The sequence below is a fragment of the Dendrobates tinctorius genome, unplaced genomic scaffold, assembly GCF_039654945.1.
Source record: "Dendrobates tinctorius isolate UK_male_01 unplaced genomic scaffold, ASM3965494v1 ptg000035l, whole genome shotgun sequence".
In the NCBI taxonomy this organism is placed as follows: Eukaryota; Metazoa; Chordata; class Amphibia; order Anura; family Dendrobatidae; genus Dendrobates; species Dendrobates tinctorius.
In genome coordinates this window covers 67,349,785-67,369,512 of record NW_027361703.1, presented here as the reverse complement: position 1 = coordinate 67,369,512, position 19,728 = coordinate 67,349,785, and the positions used below count along the sequence as shown (strand labels likewise).

The 19,728-nt window shown below is 45.0% G+C and overlaps 1 protein-coding gene across 1 annotated transcript in view; it reads right to left on the bottom strand.

Moving 5' to 3' along the window:
• NAMPT (nicotinamide phosphoribosyltransferase) overlaps positions 1-19,121 on the bottom strand; it is a 125,039-nt gene extending 105,918 nt beyond the window's left edge. Inside the window, exon 1 of the mRNA XM_073573585.1 lies at positions 18,923-19,121. Within this exon, the coding sequence (XP_073429686.1) occupies positions 18,923-18,976 (54 nt within the window). The 5' untranslated portion in view covers positions 18,977-19,121. The remainder of the gene's footprint in view (positions 1-18,922) is intronic.
• Between the last annotated feature and the right edge of the window lie 607 nt (positions 19,122-19,728).

Below are 19,728 nucleotides of genomic sequence, written 5' to 3'. Positions count from 1 at the left end.
GCGATTGTGAGGACAGAGGAGGAGCCGAAAGACCAGCAACGCCGTGTGGGGGAGTGGATAAGAAAGGGTGGCTACCCTTTTAAATGAACTTAAACCAATGGAGAGGGATCTAACAATAATCATGGAGGTAAGTGGCCAGTGAGCCTTCCGGACTTAATTGGTGCATACAGAGTTTGTCACTCCACCTGTGAACGTTCAAGCTGTTTGACAGCCAGAACACATGCAGGGATTACCTGTTTGTTAGGCACTGGTACTCAGTCATATTATCAGAGCTTGATCTGAGAACATGTTATCGGAGCACTACTAAACACCTAAAGAAGATTTGAAAGGCCAGACTCGAAAGTCTGTATTTCATTACTAAAACGGACCTTGTTTTCCAGACCTGAACTCGGGTGTCATTGGATGTATGCGGCTGTAGAGTTCAGATAAGTCCATAGTGAATCCTAAAGTCTAGATCTGTACTCTGATCTTGATTGCTTAAAGAGAACCTGTCACCAGCTTTTACCAATAAACTACGGCCACCACTTTTTAATGGCTTTTACAGCAGTACATGTCCCACACCCACTCTGCATAACCCAAAAAATACCCTTACCCAGACATGTCCCCAGAAGAAGCTAATGGCGAAACATGCGCCAGGGAGGGCACTCAATCCATTCTCATCTTCAGTCCAACGCTCCTGCCTTATTACTGCATGCAGGTAATGTGGTTTCATACAACTTACCTTATTACTTATGGATATGCTGAAAGTATTGCCATATAGGAGATACATTAATTTAGGATTATAAGTGTCTATAATTGATACTGACTTTACTTGCCTTATTAATATTATAATTAAACTGCTTTGGGACTTTACTCCTCCCCATTTGTACAAATACTGGCAGTGTGTTATTGTAACTTACAAGTATGACTACTGAGCTATTATGTAAGCATTATAATAAATGGATGGTCACTAGACATTGATAGTGTGTATATATATATATATATATATATATATATATATATATATATTAGTATCTCTCTCAAAAGTTTGGACACACCTTCTCATTCAAAGAGTTTTCTTTATTTTCATGACTATGAAAATTGTAGATTCACTTCTGAAGGCATCAAAACTATGAATTAACACATGTGGATTTATATAATTAACAAAAAAAAGTGTGAAACAACTGAAAATGTCTTATATTCTATGTTCTTCAAAGTAGCCACCTTTTGCTTTGATTACTGCTTTGCACACTCTTGGCATTCTCTTGAGGAGCTTCAAGAGGTAGTCACCGGAAATGATCTTCCAACAGTCTTGAAGGAGTTCCCAGAGATGCTTAGCACTTGTTGGCCCTCTTGCTTTCACTCTGCGGTCCAGCTCACTCCAAACCATCTCGATTGGGTTCAGGTCTGGTGACTGTGGAGGCCAGGTCATCTGGCGTAGCACCCCATCACTCACCTTCTTGGTCAAATAGCCCTTACACAGCCTGGAGGTGTGTTTGGGGTCATTGTCCTGATGAAAAATAAATGATGGTCCAACTAAACGCAAACCGGATGGAATAGCATGTCGCTGCAAGATGCTGTGGTAGCCATGCTGGTTCAGTATGCCTTCAATTTTGAATAAATCCCCAACAGGGTCACCAGCAAAGCACCCCCACACCATCACACCTCCTCCTCCATGCTTGACGGTGGGAACCAGGCATGTAGAGTCCATCCGTTCACCTTTTCTGCATCACACAGACACGGTGGTTGGAACCAAAGATCTCAAATTTGGACTCAGACCAAAGCACAGATTTCCACTAGTCTAATGTCCATTCCTTGTGTTCTTTAGCCCAAACAAGTCTCTTCTGCTTGTTGCCTGTCTTTACAAGTGGTTTCCTAGCAGCTATTTTACCATGAAGGCTTGCTGCACAAAGTCTCCTCTTAACAGTTGTTGTAGAGATGTGTCTGCTGCTAGAACTCTGCGTGGCATTGACCTGGTCTCTAATCTGAGCTGCTGTTAACCTGCGATTTCTGAGGCTGGTGACTCGGATGAACTTATCCTCCGCAGCAGAGGTGACTCTTGGTCTTTCTTTCCTGGGGCGGTCCTCATGTGAGCCAGTTTCTTTGTAGCGCTTGATGGTTTTTGCCACTGCACTTGTGGACACTTTCAAAGTTTTCCCAATTTTTCGGACTGACCTTCATTTCTTAAAGTAATGATGGCCACTCGTTTTTCTTTACTTAGCTGCTTTTTTCTTGCCATAATACAAATCCTAACAGTCTATTCAATAGGACTATCAGCTGTGTATCCACCAGACTTCTGCACAACACAACTGATGGTCCCAACCTCATTTATAAGGCAAGAAATCCCACTTATTAAACCTGACAGGGCACACCTGTGAAGTGAAAACCATTTACGGTGACTACCTCTTGAAGCTCATCAAGAGAGTGCCAAGAGTGTGCAAAGCAGTAATCAAAGCAAAAGGTGGCTACTTGGAAGAACCTAGAATATAAGACATATTTTCAGTTGTTTCACACTTTTTTGTTAATTATATAATTTCACATGTGTTAATTCATTGTTTTGATGCCTTAAGAGTGAATCTACAATTTTCATAGTCATGAAAATAAAGAGAACTCTTTCAATGAGGTGTGTCCAAACTTTTGGTCTGTACGGTGTGTAAATTTAATAATATATATATATATATATATACATATATACACACACACACACACACACACACACACACCGTTTGAACCTATTTTTTTTACAATAATATTGTTATTATTAATGTAGCAGTATTCTATAATCTTTGGACAGGATTTGTTTGGGGTCCCCCTACTGGCCACTCTGTGATAGGTGACGGTTTATTATTATTATTATTTTAGGCTACCAGTAATTAACAAATATTTTAAATATAAGGTTCTCTTCTTTCGTCTACAGGGGATGTACTGGAAGTACGAATTTGGTTATATACCTTTACATATATGGTAAGTTATCAAACAGGCTGGGAAACACAAATTTGGTGCCAAATAAAAAAAATTCTATTGTAATTTCAATTAATTTGCCTACAGAAAATCAAAGTTTTGTGGTTCACATTTCACAGCCATTACAAATAGCATTTCTTTATAAAGTGAGCAGCAGGGAGGTCACAAAAGGTCAAAGTTTCTCACTAAAAAAAATGTTCTGCACACTGGAACATGTTGTCATCATTTGGTAACAAAGCACATACCCATTGTCTGAGTTTTTCCCACGACTCAGCAGAAAAACTACTATAAGCATTAAATCGGGTAGGAATGATCACTATGTACAATGCTAAAAAAGGAGAGCGGTTCTCAGGGGTGAGGAAGTCTGCACACGCCGTTCCAAGTTCTTCATGCACTTTCAGTTTCTGGTCTCTAAAATCACGTGCCTTCACAGAACACATGCGAATCAGCCTGATTGCATTTATATCATGATGGCAGGGTATTAAACTCCTCCCCAGGCTCTTCTGGTGGGTCTTTGAAAATTAAATGTATAGTTATGTTTTTCATGGTACTCTCTATATTCTGGAAAGCCATTACCATTTTAAAAGGTGCTGTCCAGTGTTCAATACATACGTCATCAATACGAGATTGGAGGGGATCCAACACCCGGTACACCCAATTATCAACAACCAAAACTAAGATGTAGAGGGAGGAACACCACTTCTCCGTGCACGGTTTAGTGGCCGCTGCCACACACTGCCGCTTAGCTCCTATTCAATGAAGTGGAGAAAAAGCGGCCACTAATTAATGTACAAGCTTCAGTGCGTCCTTCCATGCCTAGCTTTGTGATGACCACTGTCGGAGAAGATAACAGCCAGTTGGTGGGAGGTGCTGGGTATTGGACCCCACTGATCTCTTATTAATATCATGCAGATAGGCCATCACTATATCATTCCACACACAACCCCTTTAGGTCTACCTTCAATGTTCTGGCATTAAAACTAGACAGTGTTAGTACGTGGTCCTAGCCCCTGAATTCAGCCACATTCACTCTGCAGTGGTACGCGAATAGAAACATCCTATCCCATTATGTCACTTTTTAGCATTTATATATGTAAACTAATCAGTGAGCAATTGAACTACACCAATTGGCTCACATTTTATTGTACAGCACTCAAAAAATAAAGAGGTTGGTAAACTTTTTTTTTTTTTTTTTTTTATTCATGGCTCCGTGCACATATCCGTTTGTTTCCATGGAGCATGTGCGCGTGGGCAAAACAAGCTGACACGTATGTTTTAAAAGCAGCACTGGCCCCAAAAAGTCCCATACACCTGCACACTGATGACATCCATATATCAGTGTTACACATCCCGGCTCCTAGGACTCAGCAGTACTGTTAGCGCTGTTCTCCAGCGCTGTGTGCTGAAGACAGCTCACATCATTGTCCCCTGAAGGCAATCAGCACTATCAGGGGACAATGTTGAGAGTTGTATTCAACTGCTACAGCGAGAGCAGGCGGCAGCTGAGAGTATTCATCAGCCGCCTTCATCAGCCACCGCCTGCGCTAAAAATACAAAAAAAAATATGCTGGTATTTTTTTTTTATAACCAGCCAGGTAAGACTGACAGCTGTGGGCTGCAACCCTCAGTTGTCAGCTATAGAGGGGTCCCCATGCCGTATTCCCCACCAGTGAACTCTGAATTTTTCTCATGGTGCTCAGGACACCGCAGTTCAGGGGCCCTGCTGGGACGCAGCCTCTGTGACCGGCGGTAACCTCGATGTCACCACTGGTCACTGAAGCTGAGCTTGCAGCAGTACATTACTCAGTGATTCTCTTGGCACCGTCCAGATTGAAAACGATTCATCTCCAGACATGGATTACAGAGTGGGACACAACGACGGACAGGTGGCTCAGTGGTTACCACTGCAGCCTTGCAGCGCTGGAGTTCAAATCCCAACAAGGACAACATCTGTAAGGAGTTTTTATGTTCTCCCCGTGTTTGCATGAGTTTCCTCCCACGTTCCAAAGACATACTGTTAGGGAATGTAGATTGTGAGCCCCATCAGGGACAGCAATGATAATGTGTGCAAAACTGTAAAGTGCTGCGGAATATGTTTGTGCTATATAAAATAAAGAGATTATTAGAGTTGTTTTTCATTTTTTGTTTTATTACAGGAGACGGAAGCTTCAATGGAATGTGCATTAGGTGAGTATAACTTAGTTATTTATTTATTTTTTTTAAAGTGTGTTTTGTTTGTATTTCAAAGCTAAAACTCCCAAAACCTATGAAAGATCATCAGTCAGAGTGGTGATTCTGGTACCATCGGACCCGGCCGGCCCCCCATTACGCTTGGAGACCAAACACTGCTTTGCTACCTGGTTTCTACTAGCCGTTCTGTGCATCTCCTCAATGTGGAGGGGTAGAACAGAACAAGACCCTGAAAGGCGATTGGCTCATTCCAGAGATCTCGAAAAAAAAAAAAAAGATTCAATTCAGATGCAGTTGAAGTTCAGACTTTTTCAGCTTCCATTTGAGGCTATCCACATTAAAACTGAATGAAGGGTTTAGGAGTTTCAGCTCCTTAACATGTGCCACCCTGTTTTTAAAGGGACTAAAAGTAATTGGAAAATTGACTCCAAGGCTATTTCATGGACAGATGTGGGCAATCCCTTCGTTGGGTCATTCTCAATTAAGCAGATAAAAGGCCCGGAGTTGATCTGAGGTGTGGTGCTTGCATTTGGAAGGTTTTGCTGTGAAGGAAACATGCAGTCAAAGGAGCTCTCCATGCAGATGAAACAAGCCATCGTTAAGCTGCAAAAACAGAAAAAACCCATCCGAGAAATTGCTACAACATTAGGAGTGGCAAAATCTACAGTTTGGTACATCCTGAGAAAGAAAGAAAGAAAGAAAGCACTGGTGAACTCATCAATGCAAAAAGACCTGGGCGCCCACGGAAGACAACAGTGGTGGATGATTGCAGAATAATCTCCATGGTGAAGAGAAACCCCTTCACAACAGCCAACCAAGTGAACAACACTCTCCAGGAGGTAGGCGTATCAATATCCAAATCTACCATAAAGAGAAGACTGCATGAAAGTAAATACAGAGGGTTCACTGCACGGTGCAAGCCACTCATAAGCATCAAGAATCAAAAGGCTAGACTGGACTTTGCTAAAAAACATCTAAAAAAGCCAGCACAGTTCTGGAAGAACATTCTTTGGACAGATGAAACCAAGATCAACATCTACCAGAATGATGGAAAGAGAAAAGTATGGCGAAGGTGTGGTACAGCTCATGATCCAAAGCGGTGACAGGACAATTGTGTACAAGATAATTGTGTACGGACTATTGTGTACAGACAATTGTGTACAGGCCAATTGTGTACAATGACAATTGTGTACAAGGCAATTGTGTACAAGGCGATTGCCCTGTACACAATTGTCCTTGTACACAATTGTCCTTGGACACAATTGGCCTGTACACAATTTTCTGTACACAATTGTCCGTACACAATTATCTTGTACACAATTGTCATGGAACCATCCAAAGCATACCACATCATCTGTAAAACACGGCGGAGGCAGTGTGATGGCTTGGGCATGCATGGCTGCCAGTGGCACTGGGTCACTAGTGTTTATTGATGATGTGACACATGACACGAGCAGCCGAATAAATTCCGAGGTATTCAGAGCCATACTGTGTGCTCAGATCCAGCCAAATGCAGCCAAACTGATTGGTCGTCGTTTCATACTACAGATGGACAATGACCCAAAACAAAGCCAAAGCAACCCAGGAGTTTATTAAAGCAAAGAAGTGGAATATTCTTGAATGGCCAAGTCAGTCACCTGATCTCAACCCAATTGAGCATGCACTTCACTTGTTAAAGACTAAACTTCAGACAGAAAGGCCCACAAACAGCAACTGAAAACCACCGCAGTGAAGGCCTGGCAGAGCATCAAAAAGGAGGAAATACCGTGTCCGGTGATGTCCATGAGTTCAAGACTTCAGGCAGTCATTGCCAACAAAGGGTTTTCAACCAAGTACTAGAAATGAACATTTTAGTTACAATTATTTAATCTGTCCAATTACTTTTGGTCCCTTTAAAAACAGGGTGGCACATGTTAAGGAGTTGAAACTCCTAAACCCTTCATCCAATTTTAATGTGGATACCCTCAAATGAAAGCTGAAAGTCTGAACTTCAACTGCATCTGAATGGTTTTGTTTAAAATTCATTGTGGCAACGTCTAGAACCAAAATTAAAAAAATATTGTCTCTGTCCAAATATATATATGGACCTAACTGTATGAAGATATTGCATTACAAACCAGACGTTTGCAGCTAGAATAGTCATTTACCACATTAACAATGTATAGAGTGTATTTCAGAATCATTTAAGGTTAGCTTCATTGGAAAAAACTGTGTTTTTCTTTCAAAAATAAGGAAATTTCTAAGTGACCCTAAACTTTTGAACTGTAGTGTACAACATAGTGAGATAAGTGACTTGAGGTCATCTGTTTACTGACAGACGGTCATTTGGTAGCCCGTTTACACAGATCGACATTTCCTATGACCTTACAACGATCACTGTGCACATATTATGTTACTCGACAACACAAAGAAGGTTTTTGGTTTTTTTTTTTTTTAAGTCTGCTTTAAAAATAAATAAATAAATCACCTCATCCAAGGAGTGTGCATCATCTGGAGCACACGCTTACTACGCATTTCAAAAGTCATTACAGACATAGGCCAGGACAGATTTTTAAAGATACGGTCTTAGGGGGAATTGCCAGATAAGGGAATTTCCAGAGGTTTCTGGAAAAGAAACAGGGCAAAAAACCCCACAGGAAACTACCTACATGTGTCTGAATGCTCACTAGTTTTTCACACCTCCATTTTGACGCTGTCAGGGATTGCTGTATGCCGGATTACCAATGAAAGGATTAAAGATCAGATTATTTCTTTCCATTTTCACAAACATTGATTATCCCTATAAAATAAGGTGGTGCTGTGATCACTTTTTCACACACACAGTTTTGCTAAAGAGAAATGGTTTATTTCCCTCAATGGACAATACACAAACAACTGCCCAGCATGTAAAACACCATCTCTGAGGCCCAGCAAGTGAAACACCATCCATGTGGAGAAAGAACCAGGGAGAAGCCAGATTGTAGATTGTCAAAGAGCAAGTTAGATGAGAAGTGGGAGGAAAGTTCAGTGAGGACGTGCTGTTCCAGGAGTTTAGAAGCGAATGGGAGCAGCGATATTGGACGATAGCTGGACATGGCTGTTGGGTCGAAGGTTGGCTTGTTAAGGATAGGCGTGATTGTGGCATGTTTGAAAGCAGAAGGGAAGGTACCAGAAGGTAGTGATAGGTTGAAGAAATGGGTTAGGGATGGGATAAGCGTGGTGGTGAGGTTGGGGAGGAGGTGGGATGGGGTCGAGTGCACAGGTAGTGAGGTGTGATTTGGAGAGGAGACAATTAAGCTCCCCTTCAGTGAGGTTGGAGAGGGAGGTTATAGGGTTTGGGCACTGATCTGGTATACAAAGGGGTTGTGGTGGTTGAACAATGAAGACTTGCCTTGTTTGGTTGATCTTATTTTTGAAGTGTGTAGCAAAGTCCTCAGCAGAGATGAGGGAGGTCGGGGAAGGAGTTGAAAGTTTTGAATAACTGTTTGGGGTTGTAGGATAGGGAAGATACAAGGGTTGTGAAAAAGGCCTGTATAGCAGAGGTGAGGGCAGATTTGAAAAATGTTGCCTGTTTGAATGCAGTGAAGTCATCTTGCAAATTTGTTTTCTTCCAACGCCGCTCTGCAACACTGGACACTTGGCGAAGCTTTTTAGTGGTGTTATTGTGCCAGGGTTGTCTGTTGATACGTTGCACTCTTCCATGAAGAGGGGCAACCACGTCAGTAGGTGATGCAAGAGTGGCATTGTAGAAAGCAGTGGCATTGTCTGTGTCGTGGAGTGAGGACATGGATGCCAGTGGTAGAATAGAGTCAGAGTGTGTGGGTGCCTAGGTGTGCGCGTTAGGGTGCCAAGGAAAAATGAACTTATTTTTCCTTGGCACATATATATATATATATACATATATACACACACATATATATATATATATATATATATATATATATATATATATATATATATATATATACACACACACACACACACACAGTATCGCTGTGTTCAGAAACGCCCGATCAAAATATAAAATCAATAATCAATCTGATCGGTAAACGGCATAACATACCATACATAACACGGGGATATGCATGACGATAAATACTAAACAAACATTTAAAACTGCAATATGATGTGCCATTGAGCAGCCAGTAAATAACTAATCTTAAAAAAAAAAAAAATAAAATATCTGACCAAAAAGGAACAAAATTAGGAGGCAAGACCTTCAAAAACTTGCTACTTAATTTTTACCATGCATTTCCTTGGCACCCTAGTGCGCATGTTGCTGGACGTGGGTGACAGGCGAGGAGGACAGGGATGAGAAAGTGAGTAGATGGTGGTCGGATAGAGGGAGAGGGGAGGTGGTGAAGTTCGATAGAGTGCAGAGGCGGGTGAAGACCAGGTCTAGTGTATGCCCGTCTCTGTGGGTGGCTGAGGAAGACCACTGAGCAAGTCCAAGGATGAAGTAAGGGACAGGAGTTTGGAGGCTGCTGACTGAAGGCTATCAGTGGAGATGTTGAAGTCACCTACCTAGGATGATAGTGGGGAATTCAGTGGAAAGCAAGTGAAGAAGTCAGGTAGAGAATTGGTCAATAAAGGCAGTGGCCGGGCCCAGAGGTCGGTATATGACGGCCAATTGGAGGGAGAGTAGATGCGGACAGAGTGGACTTCAAAAGAGGGAAGGATTAGGGAGGGAAGAGGTGGGATAGGGTTAAAGGTGCAGTTAGAAGAAAGGAGAAGACCCACTCCTCCACCGTGTCTGTTGCCAGGGCGAGGAGTGTGGATAAAATGGACGCCGCCATAACACAGTGCAGCAAGGGAGGCGGTGTCAGCCATGTTTCTGTGAGTCCGAGGAAGTCAAGATTGCAAGAGAGAAAGAGGTCATGAATCACATGAAGCTTATTGCAGATAGAGCGGGCATTCCAGAGTGCTCCAGAGAGGGAGCGGGGGATGGGTGTCAAGGGCACAGGTTTTACGCTGGAAAGATTGCAGTAGATCATATTAGATAGGGTGCGGTAGGAGGGGGTAGTAATGGGAGGTATAAGCTGTGGGGGTCCAGGATTGGGAGATGTTGCCAGCAGTGAGGTGAAGCAGAGAAAGGGAGAGCAGGTGAGAAAAGGAGAGTGAGCGGCTTGTTTTATTAGGACAGATTTGAGGAGCAGGTCAGCAGAGGAGGTCAGGTGGGGAGGAAAGAGGGAAGGGGAGATGATAATTTGGTTAGAGGGTGCTGGGGTTTGGGGATAGCGAAGGAGAGTTAGGATTAATGGAGCAAACACTGAGGGCATATGTAAACATGATGGAGTAAGGGTCCTGGTACATTTAGCGATGCACCAGCGATCCCGACAACGATACGACCTGGTCAGGATCGCTGGTGCATCACTAAATGGTCACTAGTGAGCTGCCAAACAGGCAGATCTCACCAACGACGCAGCAGCGATAAGCATTCCGTCGGCGGTCGCTGTTACCTGTCACACCGCAGCGATGATGACGTCCATGCGTCGCTAGTCGGCGCCAGCGGGACACCAACGAGGAAAAAAATGGTCCAGGCCATTCAAGCGCGATCAGCGATATCCAGCGGGGGGGCGGGGCGGTCGCAGCTACGTCTCACACTGTCTCTGACGCTTAGCGATATCGCTAGCGATCTCGCTATGTGTGAAAGGCCCTTAAGATGGGTTAATAGAAAAGCCAGGTCCAAGTAATAAGAAGTGTTTACTCAGCAGACATACTCAAAAGAGACATAGTGTGGGGTCCTGACTCCTGCCGTGACTAACTGCCATTTAAATAACTGCAGCTTCTGGATAATAAGCTGCAGGGAGACGCGTGCCAGACCCCACATGTGTGCCCCTCTTAGGAAGCTACTAAATTTATAGAACAGAGTAGAGGATCAGGTGAGAGGGATTGTGGGAACTGGCTTGGGATAAATTACCAATTTTCCAGCACACTGGGGGGGGGAGGTTAGATGATCAAAGGCATTAGGCCTGCTACATCCATATGCTATGACACCTTGCACCAGATAACATCTCTACTGACCCCAATATGGATATACAGCAGTAAGTATTGAGTGCAATGCAACAGATGAATTTGTCAAACTTTCAACAGGCACTGTTATATACACCATTAAAGGGAATGTTGCAGGATGGTAAACAGCAGATGACAGCAAGCAGAGATTGTACCATTAAAGGGAAATGTTGCAATGATACCACTTTTCACATCCCTCTGTTCCAGCATCATGTCCCCAATCCTTCTGTTTACCCATCCTGGAGCAGTGACACCACATATACCCCAGATGACCGCTGCAGCCAATCCCTGCACTCAGTCATCTTGGAAGTCAGTGACTGACTGCAGTGGTCTCAATCTGCACATGATGCCACTGCTTCACTCAAGGTAAACAGAAGACTATTGGGAAGGATTATAGACACAGTGCTAGAACAGACTAAAAGGGAGTGCACCCCACTTTAAATATGTAAAGTCCACATTATTTAACAGCCTGCTTAGCCAGACAGAACACGCTTAATCTGTATTAGACCGTTCAATGTGCATAGGCGGCCATTGTGCTCAGGCAGTGCAGATCCCATCTCCGCAGGACGGTACACTCTCGAGAACAATTTACTTTTATTTGCAGCCCAAAAGATCAATGCACGTGACAAACAAGCTTTTTACTCATTCATCAGATGAGCGGCAGTGTGTGTGCTGCAAAATTATTGTAAATGAGCGTTCTCAGGAATGCTTGTTCCGGGCAGTGTAACTGCACCTTGAGGGGAAACAAAAAAAAAAAAAGAAAAATGAGCAGAAAGGATGTTAGGACATGATGAGAGGAAGATCCAGATGTCACTGCACTGCTTATACAAGTTCTCACCTTAGGGGATGTGAACGGTCTGTCACAGCTCGTGGCAGAAGAGAAAGCAAAAAAGTACACAGATATTACAGAAGGAGATCGCAAATGACTCTGAGGGAAAACATTTTTTAAAACTAGCAGGGAAATGTTTTACCTCACAAAAAGAATAATCAGTGATCCTGTGCTGTCCTGTCTGTATACTCTCTCTCCCCCGCCCAGCAGCTGCGGTACAATCAGACACGGACATTACACATTTATCAGATATCAGCATGGGAACATTAAATGTAATCACATCCAATTGTGGAACTTATTTTTTTTCCAAGATGTGTTGATTAAAATCAATTTCAAAATGAACTTTGTTTGTGTGAAAACCTCTCATTTTTTTTTTTACATTTTTTAACAGAAGCAATACTGCACACAGTCATGGTGCACGCAGCCCTTCATTACCACCGACGCTGGCACTGCCTATGTGATGTGTACACATATCTCCCGGCCACATTCCGACTAGACGCGTGTAGCCCTACTCAAGTCACTTGTATTGAGTGAGATCGTACAGGTCTAGTTGGAATGTGGCCAGAAGCATGCATTTCAAATACTCACAGTCACATGACAGCTTTGTCTCTCCGTCAGCTCCGAAGAATCCTCACAGCAAGCTACAAGCAATATGAGGACTCACATAGTGACTGCAGACTTTTCTGATAAGCATGGACAGCCTCCTTTAGATGTTTAGCCTAATATAGAAGGATAATTTTTAAGTTGATCATTTTGTATGGCCTGTGAAAGAGGTTATAATTATCCAAATGACCCCTGGCAGGAAAAGAAAAAGGCTCCCTGACCCTGCTATAGATACGCACTTAAATAGAACCGGTCATCAGATTCATGCAGGGTTTATACTCCGCTGAAAAGCTCCAGCATTCCCAAAAACTGTACAGGGTGGGCCATTTATAAAGTTGTATCCAAAATGGCCAACTTCAAAATGGTCGCCATTGTCACCACCCATCTTGAAATGTTTTCCCCCTCCCATATACTAATGTGCCACAAACAGGGTTATTATCACAACCCATTTTATTTAGCGAATACTTTAACAATCTGTTCTCAGCTTGGCTCCTTCTAGGTCTCTCGATGTGGTAGAGACCTGTCACTCATCTGCAGCAGTGCTAGAAAGAGCCGGCTAGGGACGCAGCTGGACTAGGCTCATCTCTGGCCATGGCCCCAAGCTGGATCTATAAACTATTCTGCAGGCTCGGATTCATGCTGCCCGCTATTTGGGCAGCATGAACCGGATGACAGGTTCTCTTTAAAAGATAATTGGAGAAATGACCATTCTCATTAGACGGGTGTAACTGATATTCTAAAACACATTTCTGAGATTTTTCCGTCCACAGGAATACTCCCACTTGATTAGCCAACGCTTGAGGCAGAATAGGCATCACAAGTGAAGCAAAATGTACAAAAATTGCACAATAACAACTAAGCACATCGTAAGAGCTTGTGACACTTGCATAAACCCGCTTTGTGTTCTGAAAGCGATGCAGGTTTTATGAAAGGGGGATTCCAATCTTAAAGGAAATCTGTCAGCAGCTTTTTTGCTGTGTAAACTGACAACAGCATAACGTAAGGGCACAGAGCCAGCGATATGTGTCACTTATGGGTCGCCTGGTGCAGTTTTGATATAATCCCTGTATTCTGTAGATGTAGCAGTGTTCAGAGAGCGGAGCTGTGTATAACCACACCCGATTGTCAGATTCCTGTGTACACTGTACATTATCAGCAAACGACTAATCAGGGGTGGCTACACAGATTAGCTGGACTGCTGATCTCCTGCTGATAAAACACTGATTGTATTTAAACTACAGGAAGCTGTTAAGAATGTGACATTCCTGGAATCACACTCTCTGCCCTTACATCATGCTGATCTCAGAATACATAGCAAAAACCTGATTACCGATTCCCTTCAATATATTGATGATACTGATGGTATAATTTGAGCTATACTTTAATACCAGAGAACAACTGCTACACATTTTATGGGGCGGCTGTGTCCTGGTTCTGTTCAATGTGTATATTTGGCCACTGCAAGAGCTGATAACTAATGGATATGGGTTACGGCTTTTGAGCCCTCATCGATATGATGTTGATTAATATCTTAGTGTTGTTAGGTCATCAATATAGTAAGTCTAGAAAAGCCTTTGAAACGTTGCTCAGCAATGCAGGTGTACTTAAAGAAGCATGCCCATCAAAATTTTGATTGAAAACAGACTAGCTGAATACATCTAAGCTCTATGTAGAAACAGGAAGTCTATTTTGCCTGCAAGAGTCAGCATTGGAACTACAAGTCAAAGTCCCTGACAGAGGGAAAAGCAGAGCAGCTGGGTCAGGAGTTGAAGATGGGGATGACTCATACAAGGAAAATTGACCTGTTTCCAAATAGAGCTTAGAAGGATTCAGCTAGTCAGTTTTTCATTACATGATGTCATAGACATAATGGAAAAGAGGAATTAACTGGACAGACAGGCAAAATGAGAAATTGTAAATACATAGTGCTATATAATATGATGACTGCAATATAGTAACACAAAAATTTTGATGGGAGTGCTTCTTTAAGACCTTCACGACATGCGCCGTACATACACGCAGAGAGCCTGTCCTATAGCTGAAAGACGATGGCTGAGTATTCCAGCCAGGATCTGTGGCTGTTAACCTATAAAACCTCGATGTCAATATCAGACAACGGCATTTAACTTGCACTGACGAGTGCACGCGTCCCTACTTCCACCTATTGGCGCGCCCGTGACATGATCGCAGGTCGCTGATGGGCTGTCAGCTAATGACCCCCCATGTTTGTCATTATGGAACTCCTTTGAACTCCTGCCTTTGGCAGGGCTTCAAAGGAGACTGATTTTGCACTATCACATCTTCAAAATCTAACAAAATCAGCAAAAAATAAGTAATAATTATGTTATATAATGGGCCCCATATACTGCTCCATACAGTATATAATGGGCCCCATATACTACTCCATACAGTATATAATGGGCCCCATATACTGCTCCATACAGTATATAATGGGCCCCATATACTGCTCCATACATAAAAAAAATACAAATAAATGAAATACTCGCCTCTCCTTGCTGGCCGCAAGTCTGGACTCCTCAGTGTCACTGTCTTCTGGCTCTCAGCACTGTGACTGCTCGGAGCAGAGGGGGCACACTAGTGATATCATCGCGTCCTCTACCTTGAGACATCACAGAGACAGAAAATGTGGAAGACACCAGAGCTGAGGAGGAACAGGGAGAGGCAAGGATCGCAAGTGACGAGGCCCAGTGCAAGCAGGGCCCCTACTCACTGGCGCTAGCACCGGGCTCCCCCGACTCACAGGCCCCACAGTGTGCCGGTGTCAGCATTTTGTTTTCAGTCACGGGGGCGGCACCAGAGTGGGTTCAGTCACCGCTGAGTATACAGAGTGGCGGCTGTAACTGCGGCCCTGACTGACAGCCAACCCCAGTGATGAGGGCATGGTTACAGCCGCCGCTCTGTATACTCAGAGCAGGTAGTGAACCAGCGCCGGTGCTGACCCCCGTGACCGAGACAGGAACGCTGCTGGGGAGAATAAAGTTCACTTTCTCCCTGTAGCGTTAGGCTACGTCCAGGCGCCCGCCAGCATAACGCTATTAGCGGATTAACAGTGTTTTTTCTGGCGACAGGTTCCCTTTAATATTATGTACGGCTCAGCTATGTGCACAGTGCCTAGCCAGCACACCTGTCCCAGACAGGAATATGGCTCTGTATGATGGGGAGGATGCACAATGCCATAGGTGAGGGAAAGTGGTGTTAAAGAAAAATCACGTGTGCACTACACACACGGACCAGTGCCAAGTCCAACAGATCACGGTACGAGTCCCTGCACTCTGGCATCGGTGGCATACTCAGACCCAACTAACCCTCCCCCTGCTCAACATGAAGCGGGATCGCATAAGGCAAACCGTCACCTGTTTATCCTGCGGCATGCCTGCCCAAGGACATGATTCTGTGAGTAGAACTCATTGTGACATTTCAAAGGCGGAGGAGAAATGCTATACTGGTACACGACTCGGATGAGGGGACGGTTTTAGAACATAAACCGTGTGTGCAGACAGCGCTGCTCCCTGGGAGCCATGTCCATGCTATTCTAGCACTGACCTTGGGGAGGCACTTTGCCCTGGCTGGGACGCCACAGACGACATGACATTGCACGGCTATAAACAGACAAGGGGGAATCGGCTTCCTCGTGTATGTGCCATTACACAGCGCCAGGATCCTGTGCAGCACGAGCTGTGTGACACTGGGCATGGAGCTATGCTGCGCACAAGAAAATCACATCATAGACCTTAATGGGCGGACAGTTATACATGGAATCTAACAGAGAAGAAAAACCCATTTCTCTTCTACTTGTAGTCAAACGAGTGAAGGTGATTTTTGGGCAACTTTTAAACTCCATTTTATTCTTCTCCTTTCATATATGTAAAATGGGACTTGGATAAACAGCCGCCAGTTACCCAAACTGGGAGATATGTTATATTGCCCCCGTGTCAAGTTGTATATAGATGCTAGAAAAACACCATTTCAGACTAAATCAAAACCCACCCCATCCTTATGTGTATAACACATTGGGGGCTCCCATCTGCTCTCAGGATCAGTGAGCCATCCCCCTCCCATACCTCTCACCTGAATACACCTATGACTATGGAGTGCGACACTAGATACTGTAACTGGATCCGAGCGTTGCATTGTCCAGCATGGATGTGTTACACAGATCATTCACTACACATCACAACGTTTATTGACTAGTCGCTAACTAGCCCCAAAATTCATTTTTTAAATATCAGGGTGCATTTACATATCACATTTGATTCTATGGGGTCTGCAACAAAATTTGCATCAAATCCAGATCACATGGCTCAAAAAAAAAAAAAGTGTTTAACCTATTTTAAGGTTGATTTTACACATTTACGATCCCTGCCCAATCGCAGGTCTCCTGACTTACAGTACCAGACATACTGTATATGAGGCCATTAGCTCAGGGCCGGTTCACCCAGTGGTCAGGATGGGTATTGCAGTAATCTGCACAAGGCCAATTCCACGCTACTGTAATTGACAATCCATGTAAAAAAACTTATTTCTGGATCAGACCCAAACTGACAGCTCTATCAAGCCACAGCAAATCTGGAAGTCACATGAGGAGGACATCTGAAGACATCCTAAGAGCCCATTAAAGGTACAGTCACACTAAGCGATATCGCTGTGTCTGATACTTACCTACAACCCGCTCCCCCCGCTGGTTATCGCTGATAGCGCGAGAACAGGCTGGACCGTTTCTCGTCAGGCGCTTCCTGCTGTGACGATGAGCGACGCGTGGAGCCGGGCGGGAGGACGCAGGATCGCCTGGTGTGACAGGTAAGTAGCGATCCCCGTCCCCTGCGATGTCGCTGGTGAGATCTGCCTGTGTGGCAGCTCACTAGCGACCACTTAGCGATGTGCCAGCGATCCTGACCGCATCATATCGCTGGTACATCGCTGACAGTACCTTTAGGCTGGACCACCGAGGCTGTTAAAGGGGTATTCCCCCTGCAAGACTATATCCCAGTATGTAGTATGTGTAATAATAATATTAGCAAATACCTCCAGTTCAAAATGTAGTATAGTTCTTCTGATAACCCATACCTAAGGTACTGCAATGCCCTGCACATGAAGTAAGTGACATGGGTTATTAGGGGAACTATACACTTCAAATTGGAGGTATTTACCTATTGGGAAAGGACCTTGGAGATGGGAATGCCCCTTTAAACGACCGCCCATTGACAGTCATTGAATGGTCTGCTTAGAGAGGTCAATCGCACTTCTATGTGCACAGATTCTGAATATCATGTTCTCGGCAGCACGCTACTGTTTACACAGGATGATGTGCTACAGAGAAAGATTAGTTTTAAAGCAAGCTTAAATTTATTTCACCCAGCGAACAAGTGGTTTTCTTGTTTTTCGGGTCATCAGCAGCAAGAGTTATAACGCGAACACTAATTCCAGATTATTGGCCTCTGTGGTCCCTACGGTCCAGTTATCGGCCTTCTCCCCATCGGCGGGAGAGAACAGGTAGATCAAAACTGATGCCAGGAACGTCTCCATAGGTCTCTATGGGATCATTGCCGGCAGCTGTACGGGGCAGGTCCTAGAGCAAAATCAAAGCCCAACTCTTCATTTGGTGCAAAATGGATCAGGGCTCACTGTAAGGCTATGTGCACACACACTGCGGATTCTGCTGCGGATCCGCAAGCAATGTACAGTACAATGTTAGCCAATGGGTTTTAGAAACCACAGTGCACATGCTGTGGATTTTTCCACGCGGATTTTCTGCAGTTTGACACCTGTTCCATTGTCCAGGTGTCAAACCACAGGGGGAAACCGCTGACAAATCCGCAGGTCACTTTACCTGTGGTTTTACCTGAAAATCCGCAGGTGAATCCACACGGTGTGCACTCACCATAAGACAGAAGCCAGGACGCAGGTGTGAACAGAACCGAATGGCGATCTACAGAGAAAGGGACAGCAGAATATCACTGACATATGAGGAGCTCACCATTGGGGGTCTGGGGGCTTCCACCAAGAAATTACTACATGCAGGACAGGTAGTCAGACATCACAGCAGCGCAGCTCAGCCTGCCATCAGGAGCTCCTGCATGATGGACAGTTGTGCAATCTGCAGCCTGGGCACTAGGAGGGGAACCCCATCAGGGACAGCAAGTGTCCCCCCCCAGCCCTGCAGGACTACAAGTACCAGGGCACCGCCAGGGGGCACGAGAGGGTAGCCGAGCCCCGCTGACCTTCACACCACATGCCCCTGCATGCCAGCCTGCACGCTGTCAGTCCAGGATGCGAGGAGGCCATGACCCCCTGCAGCCCGCTACAGTGGAGGTGAGTGCTGCCCTGGCACGGCATCCCCCCAGCGCTCACCTTATAGGAATCGGTGGCCAGCAGGATATTGAACTCCGGTTCCCCACATTCCATGGCCGCACCGGTGACGGATATAGCGCTCCGCGACTGCTCGGTGAACAATACTGGACCGCGCCGCTCGCCGTTCTTCTATACCTTTCCCAGTGCCAGGCCAGGGGGCGTGTCCGGGGCCGTGACGTAGTTGGGCGGGGCCGCCTCCCAAACCTTTTCACACTCGGGGCAGCTCAGTGCGTGATGAATGGTGACGTCATATCGGCAGCCGGGCTGGGCGCTCATTGGGCAGCTCGAGGCACCGGATTCGCCCACCAGCACGTGTGCAAGCCCCGCCCCCAGAGCGCTGCCTGCTGCTGTCAGTTTCGGTTTTGTGGAAAGGGAGAAAGATTCCAGTAACCAGTATGAGGAAGAGGAACCATGAGATGCTCCCTCACCCCCGTGTCTGAGATACTGGGCTTCCCGGAAAGGGCGCCGGCTACAGGAACGTGTCCCAACCTCTGCACTGACCAGGGGGAAGTCGTGTCAGACTGGGCTCTGCAGCATCGTATGCCCTGTGTGAGAAGTGGTGGCACCTGTGCGAAAGTGTATAAGGGCATGGAAATTATATAGGCGTGTGCGTGCTTTCCGCACACTTTCGCCCTCTTTCTCCGTACATGTCCGCCCGCGTTGTTCTTCGTATACGTCCGCCCGTGACACTGCACATTTCCGTCCGTGTTGCTTTCCGCACATTTCCACCCGCGTTGCTCTCCACACAGGTCGGCTCTTGTTCTCTTTACACGTTTGCCCACACTTTACAGGGTTATTTCCAAGTT